Genomic DNA, 15,196 nt, shown 5'->3' with positions numbered 1-15,196 from the left:
AGTAAGTAAAGCACTTGGTCAACAAACTTAACATTTATTTGTCTTTTTTCTTCTTTTTCCCATTGTATGGTATAGTTTCAGCCTTGAATGTTTTTTTGGCCCTAAAGAAAATTTGTGGGGTTCCTGCCTTTAGCTTACCTTCTATGTAAAGTAACTTGAGTGAGAACATGTATTTTTTGAAAAATGGATATATGATTTGTTATTATAATAATCATAGCCACTAAAAAAAGAATTGTGCCAAACTTTCTTGGCTTGTATGCCTTATGTTTGTATGCCTTTAAAAATTTTTGTGTATGATTTAAGCAAAGCATACTAATTTAGATATGCCAATTTGGTGACTTCCTGACAAAGTAAGTTTGTGTGTTTTTCTTTTGAGAACTAAAGTTAGGATAACTTTATTTTAGTAGCAGGACCCTTGCCATTTTAGCATAATTTCAGACGACATGGATTCACCTAAATACTTTTAAGATTTAAAGTAAGTTCTTATTTGGGGTGTGGTAAAAACTGTCTTAAGATTCAAGATGTGAGATCTCAGGTCTGGATTTTATTTACAAGTTTTTGTATGTTTCTTTTTTATTTTGTGTTTGCAGGGTTGAGAAGGACTCAGTAGACAGACACTGCTCTGAGCTATTGGCTCAACCCCTTTTGGTAAATTCTTTTTTATTTTTTTTAAAGAGAAAAAAATATGGGTTGGGGATTTAGCTCAGTGGTATAAGCACCTGACTGGCAAGCATGAGGTTGTGAGTTCCATCCCCAGTACCAAAACAAAACAAACCCCAGAAAAATAAAAAATCAAACAAGCAAAAAACAACAAACCGGGTGTGGTGGCTCACACTTGTAATCCCAGCACTCAGGAGGCTGAGGCAGAATTATTGTTGCAAGTTCCAGACCAGCTTGGGCTACAAAGTGAGCTCTAGTCCAGCCTGAACTGCATAGTGAGACCTTGTCTCAAAAAGACAAAACAAACACAGGCAAAAACCCAACAACAACAGAAACAAAGACAAGGACCAGAGATTTGCCTGCCTGGCAAATGTGAGGTTGTGAGTTTGACCTCTAGTACCAAACACCCCAAAAAAACAAACCAAAAAAACCAACAGTAACAACAAAAAATACAATAAAGGATTTCAAAACAAGATGGTAGGAATTTAACAATGGTTGTTTTATATTGCACATTGTTATCTTCAAAATAGTTGCCCAGATTACCAGATACAGGCATGCAAACTTGATCAAACATTATGAGTGCTAACTGTTCCTTTTCATGAACTTAAAGAGTTAGTGGTACAATTATTTTTTTTGATACTGGGAACTGAACTCAGGACCTTGTGCTTGCCAGGCAGGTGCTTATGCAGCCAAGAGCTATATCCATGGCCATTGGTACAATTATCTTGACTTTTTTCTTACATATATCTTGAGCACTAGATAACCAGTTGTTCTTCCCAGAATGATGAAATCAAGTCAGTTTGATTTATGTGAATTTGAATGCTGAGGCTCTCAAAACACTTAAAATTTGCCCTTACTCAGTAAACTATAAAGCCTTTTCTGAAGCATTTATGTACTCAACTCTCTAGAAGATGCTACCTTTATTCAAGTAAATATAGTAGCCTATGTGGTGGCACAAAACTGCAATCCCAGCATTTGGAAGACCAAAACAGGATTGCAAGTTTGAGCTGGGCGGAGTGGGGAGTGGTGGAGGGATGGTTGTTGATGTAGATCAGTGTGAAGGTTCAATCCCCAGGCAACATCTTTCCTCCCCCATGTCAATACAATATTAAGCACATTTGTTACCCTTTGGAATAGAGGTTTTACTGTAAAATGAGAGAAATTGTTATTTCTTGCCTAGCTACTGGTAAGGGAGACATCATTTAGTTAAAGAACACTTATGAAACTGGAAGTCCCGTTGTTCAAAGAGAGAAGTAAACATCTTTTCACCCAAATACAGGTTGAATACAGGATAAGCTTGTTTTGCAAGCTTAGGTATGTGTATAGATCACAACTTTAGAGACTAAGTAAACTGGAGAAAGTATTCTTCAGAGGGAAACCTTAGCCCTCTAAAAAATTCACTATTCACATTGTCTTGTAAAGTTTGCTTGTCATTGACAAGTTGTGGGAGACAGACAATTTATATATAGTTAACATATGATGAAGTGTTCCTATGTGTTTTTATAGATTTTCCAAGTGAAAAATTACTTTTGCAATCCCTGTGTGGTGGTGCATGCCTGGAATCTCAGCAGTGCAGGAGACTGAGGCAGGTTCCAGGCCCAACTGAGCAAAACTGAATCTCAAAAATTACTTTTTAATTAGAGAAGCTTTACATGTCTTTTTCTTTCACCAAAGTTTATGTTAAGTAATACATTTCATTTTCTTGGCTTTTAAAATACTATTTTATTGTATAGATTTAGCATAACTCACCTCTTATTTTTGGATATTTGAGTCTTGAATGATGTAGAAGATTGTCATTAATGAGTTCTAGGTTTTTCTTAAAAATTATTCTTTGATTTCCAAGTTTTCTAAAATTAGCTCATAACTAATAAACTCTAAAAATCCTATAAAAGAAAATAAGTGTCATTAGTAATCTTCTCACCACCAACCAGAAATGACCCTTTTTTTTTGGTCGTGTCTCTTTCTTTCACATGATTTGTGTGTGTGTGTTTTGAGACATACATACATTCTTTATAATTTTTTGAGCTGGGCTCTGGCTCTGATGACCAGCTGGTCCTCAACTCCTGGGCTCAAGCAGTCTTTATGCCTTTGCCTCCTAAGTAGTAGGGATAAGAAATATGCTCCACCATGCCCAGCTTATAGTCTTTGTAAAATTAAACATCGTTTTCTACAAAATTTTAATGATTTTTATGGTATTTTTCATTATATGTGTTTGGCCTGAGCCACTTTTCCTCCATTTTGAGTGTTTAGGGTTATTTGTAATTTTTGTGCTGTGATGCTTTTTACAACGTCTTTGTAGAAACTTTGCAAACTTTTGGGTCAGCCATCCTAGACTTTCTCAGTGTTCTTTGGCCTTTCCTGCCTGCTTCTGTCTCTTCTAATTTTTTTGTAACAAAATCAGGTCAGGTGGACAAATTATTCTTCAGTTTTTGACTATCAGACAATGAACATGCTGGCTTCTGTCAATTCAAGCATTAAGAAACACATTTATTTTGCATAGATAATTACAGTATATAAAATAAGTATTATGATGGATTATGTATGTGTGTCAGTTCCATGGGGGTTTAGCAAGAGAGCAGAGGAAAAAGCTTAGTGAATAAACATGTTAAACACTCCTAATATGCTCAGTGCTACATTAGATACATTACTAGGTTCTCAGTTTACAGCAGTTCAAAATATTTATTCGTACGAGATGAGGACACTGAGCTCAGACAAATGAAAAATTTGCTCAAGTTTACTCAGTAGTACCTGGGACAATGCCAAGTGTATTTGACTATCCTTCTGCCCAGGACCCCACCCTACCACATCAAAGGGTGGATTCCAGAGGTAGCTTAATGAAAGGTGGAATGGTAAGTAGGCCTTTGTTATGTGGAGGGGTGTGATCACTGTGTAGCTGCCAACAGGACTGAAACAAGTAATGGCAATAAAAAGGTGAGATGAAAAACTTATGCCAAGCTTCAGGACTTTGCTTTAAATTCACACACAGTAAAATTCACTCTTGTTATATACAGTTCTATGAATTTAGACAATTTAGAATTTAGTCATGTAATTACCACACAGTCAAGATACAGAATTACCCAAATTACTCTCCAGAATTGGCCTATTATTTCCTTTTGCTTCTACTGTGTAATAAACCCCTCCCACTGTCCTCCTCTGGTAACCACTGATCTATTCTCTCTCCTATAATGTCATATAAATGGAATGTCCTGTAAATGAAATCATAGCATATACAGCCTTTTAAGTCTGGTCTCTTTCACTTAGCATAATACATTTCTGATTGGAGCCACAATTTATGATATAAATGTTACTGTACGCCTTTTTCGCCCCCTTTTTGAAATGTTTTGTATCATCTCCAACTCCAGTTCCATGTGAGCAAGGTGTTTTTTTTTTTTTGTTTTTCTCCGCTAAGAAATTACTGTTACAGCTTTAGGTACTAACAGAGTCATAGATTCCTGAAAAATGCCTTAGGGAAGTGAATACAGAAAAGATAATCTACTTGTCAGTCATCTATTTATCCCTCTTTCTTTTAAAAAATACATTGCATATTGTTATCTTCAAAGTCATTACTCAGAGTACAAGATATGGGCACCCTAGTTCCTCTTTCCTTTTGAACAGTTTCTTCCCATTTTACAATATCTATTGTACATTTTGGTCTTTACTTATTCTTTGTTTCTCACACCAGGGAAACAATACAATATTTATACATGTGAGTCTGATTCATTTCACTTACGTGTTTGGTCTCAAGTTGCATCCACTTACCTACGAATGTCTGAAGTTTATCCTGTATGGCTGAGTAGTACTGCATTGTATACAAAGATTACATCTTTTTTATTCATTCTTCAGTTGATGGGCATTTGGGTTGTTTCCAAGATTTAGCTATTACAAATTGTGCTGCTGTAAACATGGGTGCACATATATCACTGTGGTATGATGTTTTTAATTCTGGGAAGATCCTGAAAACAGGGATAGTTGGGTTAAATGGAATCTTAATTCTAGTTTTTTGAGGCATCGCTATACTGATTTCTATAGTGGTTGCACCAGTCATATTTCCACCAGCGGTGGTGAAGAGATCCTTTTTCCCTACCAACATTTGTTATTGGTTGATTTCTTCGTGATATCTCTTACCTATAGAAAACTGCATGGAAAGTTTGCTGCTGATTGTAGTGTTAGCTTGAAAAGTGAGAATAGCTGTTACCATTGGAAAAGTGGAAGGAATGAATGCTCTCAGCCAGTTGGAGCTGTTTTTTTTTTTTTTTTTTTGGCTTTTTCATTTTTTATCGGTACTGGGGATCGAACTCACGACCGCCTTCTTGCAAGGCAGGTACTTATGCTGCTGAGCTAAATCCCCAGCACCCAGTTGGAGCTGCTTTAGTGTACCTGTCTGGAGAGAGAACAAGAAATGACAACTGTTGACTTTTATTTTTGTTAATATGTAAATAAGTTAAGGTTTGTGCTTGCACATGCATATGCAGAAATCTCAAAGAGTCCATGTAAGGTAATCTGATGTAACAATTTGGGAGGGAGGGTTTATTTATTTGTTTAGTGGTGCTGGGATTGAACTGAGAGCTTCTTCCATTCTAGACAAAGTGCTATACTACTAATGTTCATCCCCAGCCCCAGCTCTGGATTTTTTAAAAATTAAGTTGTTTATAAATATATTCATAAATTTATTTTAGATGTCTTAATAAACACTTGGAATATCATGTTAGGTTGAGGATACTGATTCAAAATCATACAACAGAAAACACTTTCTTTGTTATATTCCAACTTTTTCTGTCTTTTGTCTCAAAATAAAAAGGTAAGTGAGTACTGTTTTATAATAGAACAATACTGAAATGGTGACTGTAGGCCACTAGAATGTAAGACCAGAATATAGAGTGTCTGTGAAAGGTGAAAATCCCTGTTTTTTGCACTTTTGTTTGTTGATAACTCTGTGCCATCTCTGAATCACCCTCACCTAGTGCGTTGACCCCTCCCACTTGCCTCTGTCTCTCTTCTATCTCTACTTTGCAAACTCATAAAATTATTTATCTAGAATTGAAAACCTTCATGCTGTCATTTTGCTTTCTCCATTTATATGTTTTCCTTATTAGCCTCTACCCTACTTTAACTAGATCAGCCTGGTGGTTTTGTTTTTGTTGTTGCCTGGCAATAGGTTGAGGTCAGTTACCAATCTTTAATTCATTTTTTATTCCATTTCATTGCAGTTGTTTTGAATGGTATTTATTTAACTAAATCTTCCATTTGTCTTGTTTTCCTCATTTAACAAATGGTAGTGTCTCGAAATTCATTTAGACTTTACAGTCAGATAAGCAGATTAGAATCCTGGGTGTAGGGCTGGGGATTTAGCTCAGCAGCATAAGCACCTGCCTTCCAAGCAGGCGGTCTTGAGTTTGATCCCTGGTACCGATAAAAAGAAAAAAGAAAAAAAAAAGTATAAAAGAATCCTGGGTGTACCACTTAATATCATGGCTGATAGTTATTTTATATTTGAGTCTTGTCCTGCCAAGGACCTTCCTATGATCCTTCTGCTGAAAGGTTGCAGCAGGACCCAGCTCCTCCAGCACTATCTGCTGTCTCTTCTGAGTGACCAGGGTTAGCATGGAACTAGTTCTGTTAAATATTTTAAATTTCACTCTTGCTTTTGTTAAATTACTTGTTGAAGTTATTGATCTGTAAAATGTGGATAATAATACAGTACTTGTTTTGCAGGGTACATTCATCAAATATTTGTTGGAGGCCTAGCTTATTCTAGGCATCAATTTAGGTGCTTCGTGTCTTTTTGGAGCTGTGCTCTTAAATTGAGAGAATTAAGTGAAAACTTGTGTTAAATGTTTAGTATTGTGGCAGACACATAGAGTTGCTTACAGTGTCTTAGATCACTTTCTTCCCCTATGCCATGCCATTTTCATGACGACTAAGATGCCAAAGGAAATTGGGAAAAAGGGTAAAAAAGCTTCATATTTGATTTGTGTGGCTATGCAGTGTGGTCAGGTCCTCAGTCTTTGGGAGGACTATTACTGAAGGATTATGCAGTTATAACACCTAGCAAAATGTCAGACATGTGATGGGAGTTAAATAGAAAGTATCCTGTTAGGACATTTTGGAAAAGTACTCCTTCATTTTACCTGTCACAGTTCTTTAATGCTTTTTGTCCTGTTTTCCTGATGCAAGTTCAGCATCCTTAATCTGAAAACCATTTGTAATATTTTACATTTTGAATTTTCAGATTAGGGATGTTTATCTGGTGACATCTGCAATTTTTGAAAAAATGAGGGAAGTAGGAGTTGAAGTCAAGACAGTCTCTTCAGTAATTTCTTTGTTTTGATTTCATTCTTTTCAAAAGGTAAATTTGCTTTGCTGTTGCCTCTGCATAGAAGAGATTGTTTGTTTATACTTTAATCTTTTTAAAATGTGTTGAAGATTTATTTCATTGAAATATTTCATAGCAGCATATTTTATAACAGATAAGAGTGTATATATTATCTATAAAATGGGAAGATTTCAATGATCACTTAATTGGAGATATAGAAAAAACATACACATGTATATTAATTCCAGGTATTCATTTATCTATCGTCCTCAATAAATCTTAGAAGAAATGCATCAAGACAACATGAAATAGATAAAAATTGTGGGTGGCAAGATTGAAATATGTGATGTTGTCGGCAGTGATCCTGATAGGAAACAACAGCTGACACACTCAAACTGGATAATTCTAGGAGGATTAAAAGGAAGGAACTAGGGTTGGGGATTTAGCTCAGTGGCATAAGTACCTGCCTGGCAAGCACAAGGTTGTGAGTTCGATCCCTGTACCAACGGGGGTGGGGCAGGAAGAAGGAAGGAACTATTCACAAATATGTGGGCAGAGTTTAGAAAAACCACAAGGAATAAGAATAGTATAGTTTCCTACATTAACAACAGAGAGAATGGGAAATACTGCTCGTAAACCCAAGGGGCAAAGGAAAGAGTGATTACTGGAACTCCCAAAAGGAAGCTGTGTGCAGAAGGCTACCTGACAGCCACTGTTGTTTTGGGTAGAGGATTAAAACCCTAGATTTTGCAGGAAGCAAGCCAAGGAAGTAAGTGCCCTTTCTGTCCTTTGGCTTCTTCCATCTTATAAAAAAAAAACTTTTGCATGGCAAAAGAAACCACCAACTAGGCCAAGGATTTAGCTCAGTCTCATAAGCCCCTGCCTAGCGGAAGTTGTGATTTGATCCCAGGTACCAAAAAACAAAACAAAACAACACTGAGTAAATGGACAGTCCACAGAATGGAAACATTTTTATCAACTGTTCCTCAGACAAAGGACTGATTATCTTGAATATATAAAGAAATAAAAAAAAACTCCCCCAATTTGAAAACTTCGTCCAAAAATGGATATATGAAATGAATAGACACTACTCAGTTGAAGAAGTACAAACAGCAAGTAAGTATATGAAAAAATCACTGGTCATTTGAGAGATGTAAATTTAAAAAACACTGTAAATTGAAAGACCATCTCTGGAAAAAATGGCTCAACCAGTACATATGCTGGGGAGACTGTGGAGAAAAAGGAACCTTTCTCCACTGTTAAGAGTATGTGCAAATTGGCATAACCAATATGGAAATTAGTATGGAGATTCCTCAAAAAAACTAAAACTAAAGGTTTCATTTGACTCACTTATCCCTGTGATAGGCATCTTCCCAAGAGTTAAGAACATCATCCTACAGTAGTATATGCAAACCCATGCATATAGTAGCACAGTTTGTAGTAACTAAATCTTGGATGGGCCTAGATGCTCATCAGTGGATGAATAGATAAAGAAAATGTGGTTTTTATATACAGTGGAGTACTACTATTGTGCCATAAAGAAGGATAAATTTGAAATATTTTTACAGATGTACCTTGAGGACTATATTTTTAAGTGAAATAAATTGGACACATATTTAAATATCACATTGTTTCTCTTTTGTGAGAAACTAAAAGTGTAAATAAGTACCAAAATTGATGATAGATATTGAGAAATAGAAAATGTTCAAAGAGAAGGGGCACAAGTGGTGGTGGGGGGGCAGGGAGAGAAAAGGAAGAGAAGGGAAAAAATACAGAACAAAGTTTTTGTAAATGAGAGGAAGAAAGGTTGAAGAGAGGGCAGGGGAGTGGGGAAAAAAGAATCAAGATATGTTATGTGCAGGTACAAATGCGATCATTATACATATCAAAAGTATACCAATAAAGTTAATTTAAAAAATTAGAACATTGGGGCTGGAGATTTAGCTCAGCGGCATAAGTGCCTACCTTGCAAGCAGGCAGTCGTGAGTTCGATCCCCAGTACCCATAAAAAGGAAAAAGACAAAAAAAATAAAAAATTAGAACATTGCTCTCTGATAGTGGTATACCTACAGGAACTGTTGTATATCTAATATTGTGACTTAGTGTGAGATTATTATATAATTTTTAGTGAGTTCTCTTAAGAAAATTTTAATGAGAATTGGCCTAGAATAATAATTAGAGTAAAAAAAGTGTCAGGTCATTTAGATATTAAGAAAGACTGTAAGTGTCCTAAGAAAGTTTATTCTGAGAAGAATCTTCATGTATCACTAATTTTTTCTTTCCTCCTCTTCCTCCCCCCTCTTTCCCCTCCCTTTTGCCCCCTCCCCCTCCTTCTCCTCCTCTTTTTTTTTTTTTTTGGTACCCGGATTGAGCTCATGACTTTCCACGTGCCAGTCAGGTGCTTTATGCGGCCAAGCTACATCCCGGCCCCTGTGATACTAATTTTAACATGGAACTCGTTTTTTACCCTAAAATAGTACAGAAGATAACAGTATCCTAAAGAAATATTCTTTTGGGGAAGTAGAGATATCTGTTTATGGGAATGTATATACCCATCCGCCCCCGTGTGTATGTTTGAGTATGTGTGCATGCTATACATAGGAACAATAGAAGAAATCATTGTGATATATGTATTTAACCTGAAGAAAAAGTGCTTAGATAATGACAACCTAATATTATTATTTTTTTGTTTAATGGGGATCGAGCTCACAACCTTTTGCTTGCCAAGTGCTTAGGGCGGTGAGCTAAAAATCCCCCCCACGGACAACCTAGTATTGAGGCTCAACATTGATGTGTTTTCCTAAGGATACAATTGATGTGTTGGTGGAGATGGTATAAAGATTAGAGGTCACTAATAATGGCCTTTTTTTTTTCAACTTCATAGTGTTTACTTAGTTTGTATTTCCCTGAGATAGTAGCATTTAACAACCTACATTTAGGTAGATCAGTGGTGGCAGACCTACAGCACACTACTTGCCACCCCAGGCTGTTTGTTACGTTGAAAGCTCCAAAAGACTTGCAATTACTGACCTAGATGGATGCTAGATACTTTAAGCTTTGGTTTTGTCACAACATTGTCCTTCTTTTCTGTAGTTCATTCTTTTGCTTACAAAATGGGCTCTATAAACTGCTGACCAAAATAGTCACATTCCCTGCCCTCTGAAGTGTGTAATCATCCATCCATTCTTCCTCTCTTTCCTGCTGTTTTATTTCATTATATTAGTCCTTGACTCATTGCTCTTCTCTGAATTTTTTTATGCATTCTCTGAGAACTCATTCTTTTGGCTTAAGTTACAACTTTTCACACTAATAGTTTAACATATTACTTTTTATGGTCTTTACCCTAAATTTTGTTCATTTATCACTCGATAAATTTTTTATTCAGATCTAACTTTGTGCATGGTGCAAACGATACAGAAATAATAAGATAATTCCTGCTTTAGAGGTGCTGACAGATGTGCAAAAAGCAATTTAAAATCCAGTGTAAAAGGCTTATGTACAAGGAAGGATTGGAAAGGGCTGCTTGATTTGGGCTTGTAGGAGAAATGGGAGGAAAGCTACTCCACCACAAGACTGAGTATATATGAGGGCTCCTAGAGTCTTCGATTTAGTAGTTTGAGCAATAGCTAGTGTTTCAGTGTGCTTAGAGCTTTAAGGTTTGCATGGGGGAGACTAGAAGATGTGGCTGAGCATTTATGTAGGCAAAGGTGCTAAAATAAACACAGAAACCTCAGACTTTCTTAGTCTCATTAAAAACCACAGAATTGGAGAAATTAGAGGTAATTTGCAGCAAAGACATTGGCCCATTTGAGGTTTTATTATGAACATAACATATTTTACTGAGCAAGTCTTTTTAAAGGATAAGGTCTTTCTGCCCCAATCCTATCTTTCTTGCTGTAGTTCTAACCTGTTGCTCTGGTCAGATCACTTGTATCCATTGGAGGATATATGCCCATTTACTCCAGAAACAGCCTGTGTTGGGATCCTGATTCTATGACTTAAGAGTTTTAGCAATATTCTTAATTTCTCTAAATTTAAATTGATAACTAGCCAAAAATGAGGTTACTGATAGTACTTAACGGGTTAGAGGTCAGGATTGAGTTAATCTGTGTAGCCTGTTGTCTGGCATGTGTGAGCATGCAGTATGTGATGGCTATAAAATGTTTTGTACCTTGGAAACTCCTTGCTCGTTCCCTCTGCGCTTTTGTTGATGCAGTTCTCACGCTGCCCTTGGCATTCCTTCCACTGACTGCTCTCCTTGTGCCCTTCCCTGTTGCCTGTGACTTTTCTGCTGTTTCAGATTCAAACATTCTCTCCTTTATTAGACTTTTATATCAGTTTACATTGATTTCTGAGTCCTTGAAGGTCCTCTTATGCTTTTTTTTTTTTTTTTTTTTTGTCTTTTTCATTTTTATCGGTACCGGGGATCGAACTCACGACGGCCTGCTTGCAAGGCAGGTGCTTATGCCGCTGAGCTAAATCCCCAGCCCCCCTCTTATGCTTTTTTAAATAGTCATATTTTTAGTTTTTATTTCTACCTTTTATGGTATTTCTTTTGAAATATTACATATAGTAAAAATAGTGGTAGAATTATCACAATCAAAATAGAAGAGTTTAGCTGTTCTCCCAAAAGACATACACACACATAATATGCATAAGGGTATAATAATAATTGTATATAAGTATATGTAATTTTTTTAAAACTGGGGATCAAATTTAGGACTTCCTCCATGCCACACAAGTGCTCCACCACTGAGTTACATATTATTGGTGTTTCTTTTAAAACAATTTCCTTTCCTGAGTGTGCATTTTGTTTTTATACCTACAGCTTTGGTGCTTAAATGTAGTATCTATTTTATACTAGTTTGCCTTCTTCATACATACTTTAGCTTAGTATTGGGTATTAATTGAATAGATGCTTAGTGTTTGAATTTCATAAAGAAAACTTAAAGCAAGGTAAATTGAAACATATCAAGAAGCTGCTAGCCAAGTACATTGGGTATGACTGTAGTTCTAGTTATTTGGGAACCTGAGGCAGGAGGATTATGAGTCTGTTAACTAGCCAGGGCAACATAGTGAAACCCTGTCTCCAAAACAAAAAGCAAAACAAAACACAACCATAAAACAAAACTTGTATTAAGTTATTTAACTTTGGTCTTTCAGGGTCTTTTTATTTAGGTGCAATTTTTCAACTGTAATTATTTCCTTATAACTTGTGAAAGTAGTTTTGGAGGCTTGCCAGGGCTAATAAAACTCACTTTTTATTTGTATTTGGAAAACAAAGGATGTGTTCCTTTCTGTTTTTATTAACACTTATATGTAGGGTTTCTAATTTCGTTTAGCTGTTAAATTCTAATGTGAAGTAAATTCTGATAGCTACTTAACTACATTTGACTGTTATGCTATTACTAAGTTTATTTATAGACCTTTGCCCTTTTTCTTAAATGTATTTCAGATATTAAGCAGTTCATTTAAATATGAACTACAGAATATAAAATAGAAAATCATGTTTTTTCAAGATTTTCCATGGGTCAGTTTTATTATCTTTTCTAAGAGTTTTTCATTGATTGTTCCTAAAATCAGAGGTCAGTGCAAGTAAGAGAATTTATTCTTGAATAAGCAAATGCTGCATGATTTCTTCAGTTTTTACATTTGGGTATTGTGAAGTATTTAGACTGCTCCGAAAAGGAGAAAATATTTTTAAGATTTGCATCCCATTCAGTAGACTTTACTTCCTGAGGTGAACTGAATTTAATCATGTGTGTCTTTTTTCCCTTCCCCCAACAGCTTCCATGCCTATGGCTGTTCTAAATTTGGGCCAAATATATCCATTTCAGAGAGGCTTTTTCTGTAATGACAACAGCATCCAGTATCCGTACCATGACAGTACCGTCGCATCCACTATCCTCACCATAGTGGGGCTGGGCTTACCCATTTCCTCTGTAAGTAAATTAATAAGTAGGTAGTGGTGGGTTTGTTTCACTGAAGGTTGGATGAAGTGATGGAATTGGGTGGGGGTAAATCTAAATCCTGTCTTCACCAGTGTTGCTGTGGTGAATGGTTATTTGAGGATTATACTGTTTTAATCCATGGGTGTTTTTCTAGTTTAAGGTAGTTGTTACCCAAAACCATTTGATGTCATCCTGAAGAATTAGAGACTGATTATTTTAGAATGAAAGGGTTCATCTAATCATTTGAACCAATTCCTGTCCTTATACAAGTGGAGAAACTTATACCCAGATTTTTTTTTATTAATTAAATTTATTGGTAAATTTTAGGTAACACATAATGATCACATTCATCATAGGGAATTTGAATCTGTATATGATATGTCTTGTTTCTTCCTTTTCCCCTCCCTGATTCCCCTTCCCATTTGAATATTTTCTTCCAATTTTACAATATCTGTTAAACATTTTAGATCCAGATATTTGATCCAAGTCCAGCAGGCTGTTTTATAGCACAGCTGAAACTAAGATTATACTTGCTTAATCATGCAGTTAACTGGAAATTGAGGTCATGAAAAAGGAAATAGGTTTACTTTTAAAATTTGAGACAGTAAACTCAGTGGAAAGATTACAAAGATGTATATGCAGAATAAAATCTGAAGTGCACTTAAACTATGTCACTATTTTAAAAGTTGTGCTCTTCTGTTTGTGTGTGTGCTGGAATTGAACCCAGTGACTGAGCTACATCTCATCTCTTAAAAACTTTGAGGATAGAGTCTTGCTAAGTTATTGAGGCTGATTTGGAAGTTTCAATCTTCCTGCCTTAGCCTCTGGAGTAGTAAATAATGTGTTGTTTTTTAAGTGGTTCATCAGTTTGTAGGATAACTTTAGGTTTCATTATTTTAAATAACTGGAAAATTTCATTCTAAGTTAAAAGTCATAAGCTGGGTTAAAACTGCCACTTGGGATATTGTGCCTACGTACTTTATCCTTGGCCTTGATAACCACCCTTTAGTCCCTTTTAATATGGCAAAGAAGTAGAAGGGAAGAAGCAAGGGGAAGATTTACCTTCTTGAACTTCTTGTGAGTGTAGCAAATCAGATCATATTTCTTTTTTACCACCTTGCCTTTTGTCATTTGGCTTACCTAAATATTTAACTTACTCGATTTTAGTGTCTCGGCAAATTGAGCAACCTTATCCCACAATAGAACTGGTTGGCTTTTCTTTCCCATTTGCCACTAAATGGGCTAAGAATGATAATCTGATTACTTGATTTTTCCAGGCTATATCTTTTTTTGGTTTTGTTTTGTTTTGACTAGGTTCCCTGCCCTCTAATGGTCATCAGTGCAGCATTCTGAAGGTGAAAGGTACTTGGAATTTATGTTCCAAGATACATAACTATTTTTATACACTGGCAATTCTAATTTGATTGTAATCACTTTTATAGGAGTAAAAGGGAAGAAACATCTGGGGAGACATATTTTTTCCTAAAATGTCAGTTTCACCATAGCTGTGGCAGCATCTGTTCCTCAATCTTAATGTACAGTGCATAGGAAAGCATGGGGCACCGCCACTTTTATATGTTAATCTACTTGGATGAAGTGCAAAGAATTTGGTGTAGCTATTTTGAGCAACCATTGCCAGACACTATAGACTTTTAAATACTGTTGTGGTAGTTGAGGGGATCATTGCATGAGCCTGAAGAAGTTACTTTCAGTGATTGCTTTGATAAATATACACTAAAATTGGAACTGTACAGAGAAGAGTAGCATGACCCATAACCTCTAGACACTGACATGCAAATTTGTGAAGCACTGCATATCTTTTGTTACTCTCCCATTAACCTGATTTGAAACTTTTATTTCTATATTTCTTTTTAAAATAAAATTTAAAAAATGAGAAAAAAATCCTACAGATTAAAAAAAAGTTACTTCTACTTATTTGATTTGATGGTTATGTCTTAAGAAAAAGTTTAACTATAAACTTATAGTTTATACTAATTTATGAATAAAATAAAACTTACAGGAAAAAATAATTCTGTCTCAGGACAAATAGTAACATTTTGTTAAATCCTTTTTAGTGAGGCAGTTTTATAGCATTATGAGCACACTACAAATTCAGTTTTGTACCTTGTTTACTTATCTTTATAATACTTAATATTTACCAAAATATCAGAATAACTATGCAGCTTAAATGAAGAACAATAAGGTTAAATTGTACTTTTAAAAATTTAGTGGAAAAGGACTTTGTATGAATCCTGACTTCTTGCATTTGTTG

General features: G+C 35.6%; 1 protein-coding gene and 1 non-coding gene across 4 annotated transcripts in view; both read left to right on the top strand.

The window, feature by feature from the left end:
• The window catches only part of Plpp1 (phospholipid phosphatase 1), a 92,240-nt gene that overhangs the window by 21,959 nt on the left and 55,085 nt on the right, over nucleotides 1–15,196 (top strand). The window contains 1 exon segment of one of the 3 annotated variants that reach the window (NM_001173003.1): nucleotides 12,761–12,915. The exons of the other annotated variants lie outside the window; for them this stretch is intronic. Coding sequence (NP_001166474.1) covers nucleotides 12,761–12,915 — 155 coding nt within the window. 3 annotated transcript variants of the gene reach the window in all.
• LOC111756994 (U6 spliceosomal RNA) lies at nucleotides 14,638–14,745 on the top strand. The gene has a single exon (XR_002791380.1). It is a non-coding gene; the product is annotated as a U6 spliceosomal RNA (small nuclear RNA).

Source organism: Cavia porcellus, unplaced genomic scaffold (assembly GCF_034190915.1).
Source record: "Cavia porcellus strain 051 isolate PalLab524CR breed Dunkin Hartley unplaced genomic scaffold, mCavPor4.1 scaffold_11, whole genome shotgun sequence".
Lineage (NCBI taxonomy): Eukaryota > Metazoa > Chordata > Mammalia > Rodentia > Caviidae > Cavia > Cavia porcellus.
Note: the sequence above shows the minus strand (reverse complement) of the source record. Positions and strands in the feature narration are given on the sequence as shown.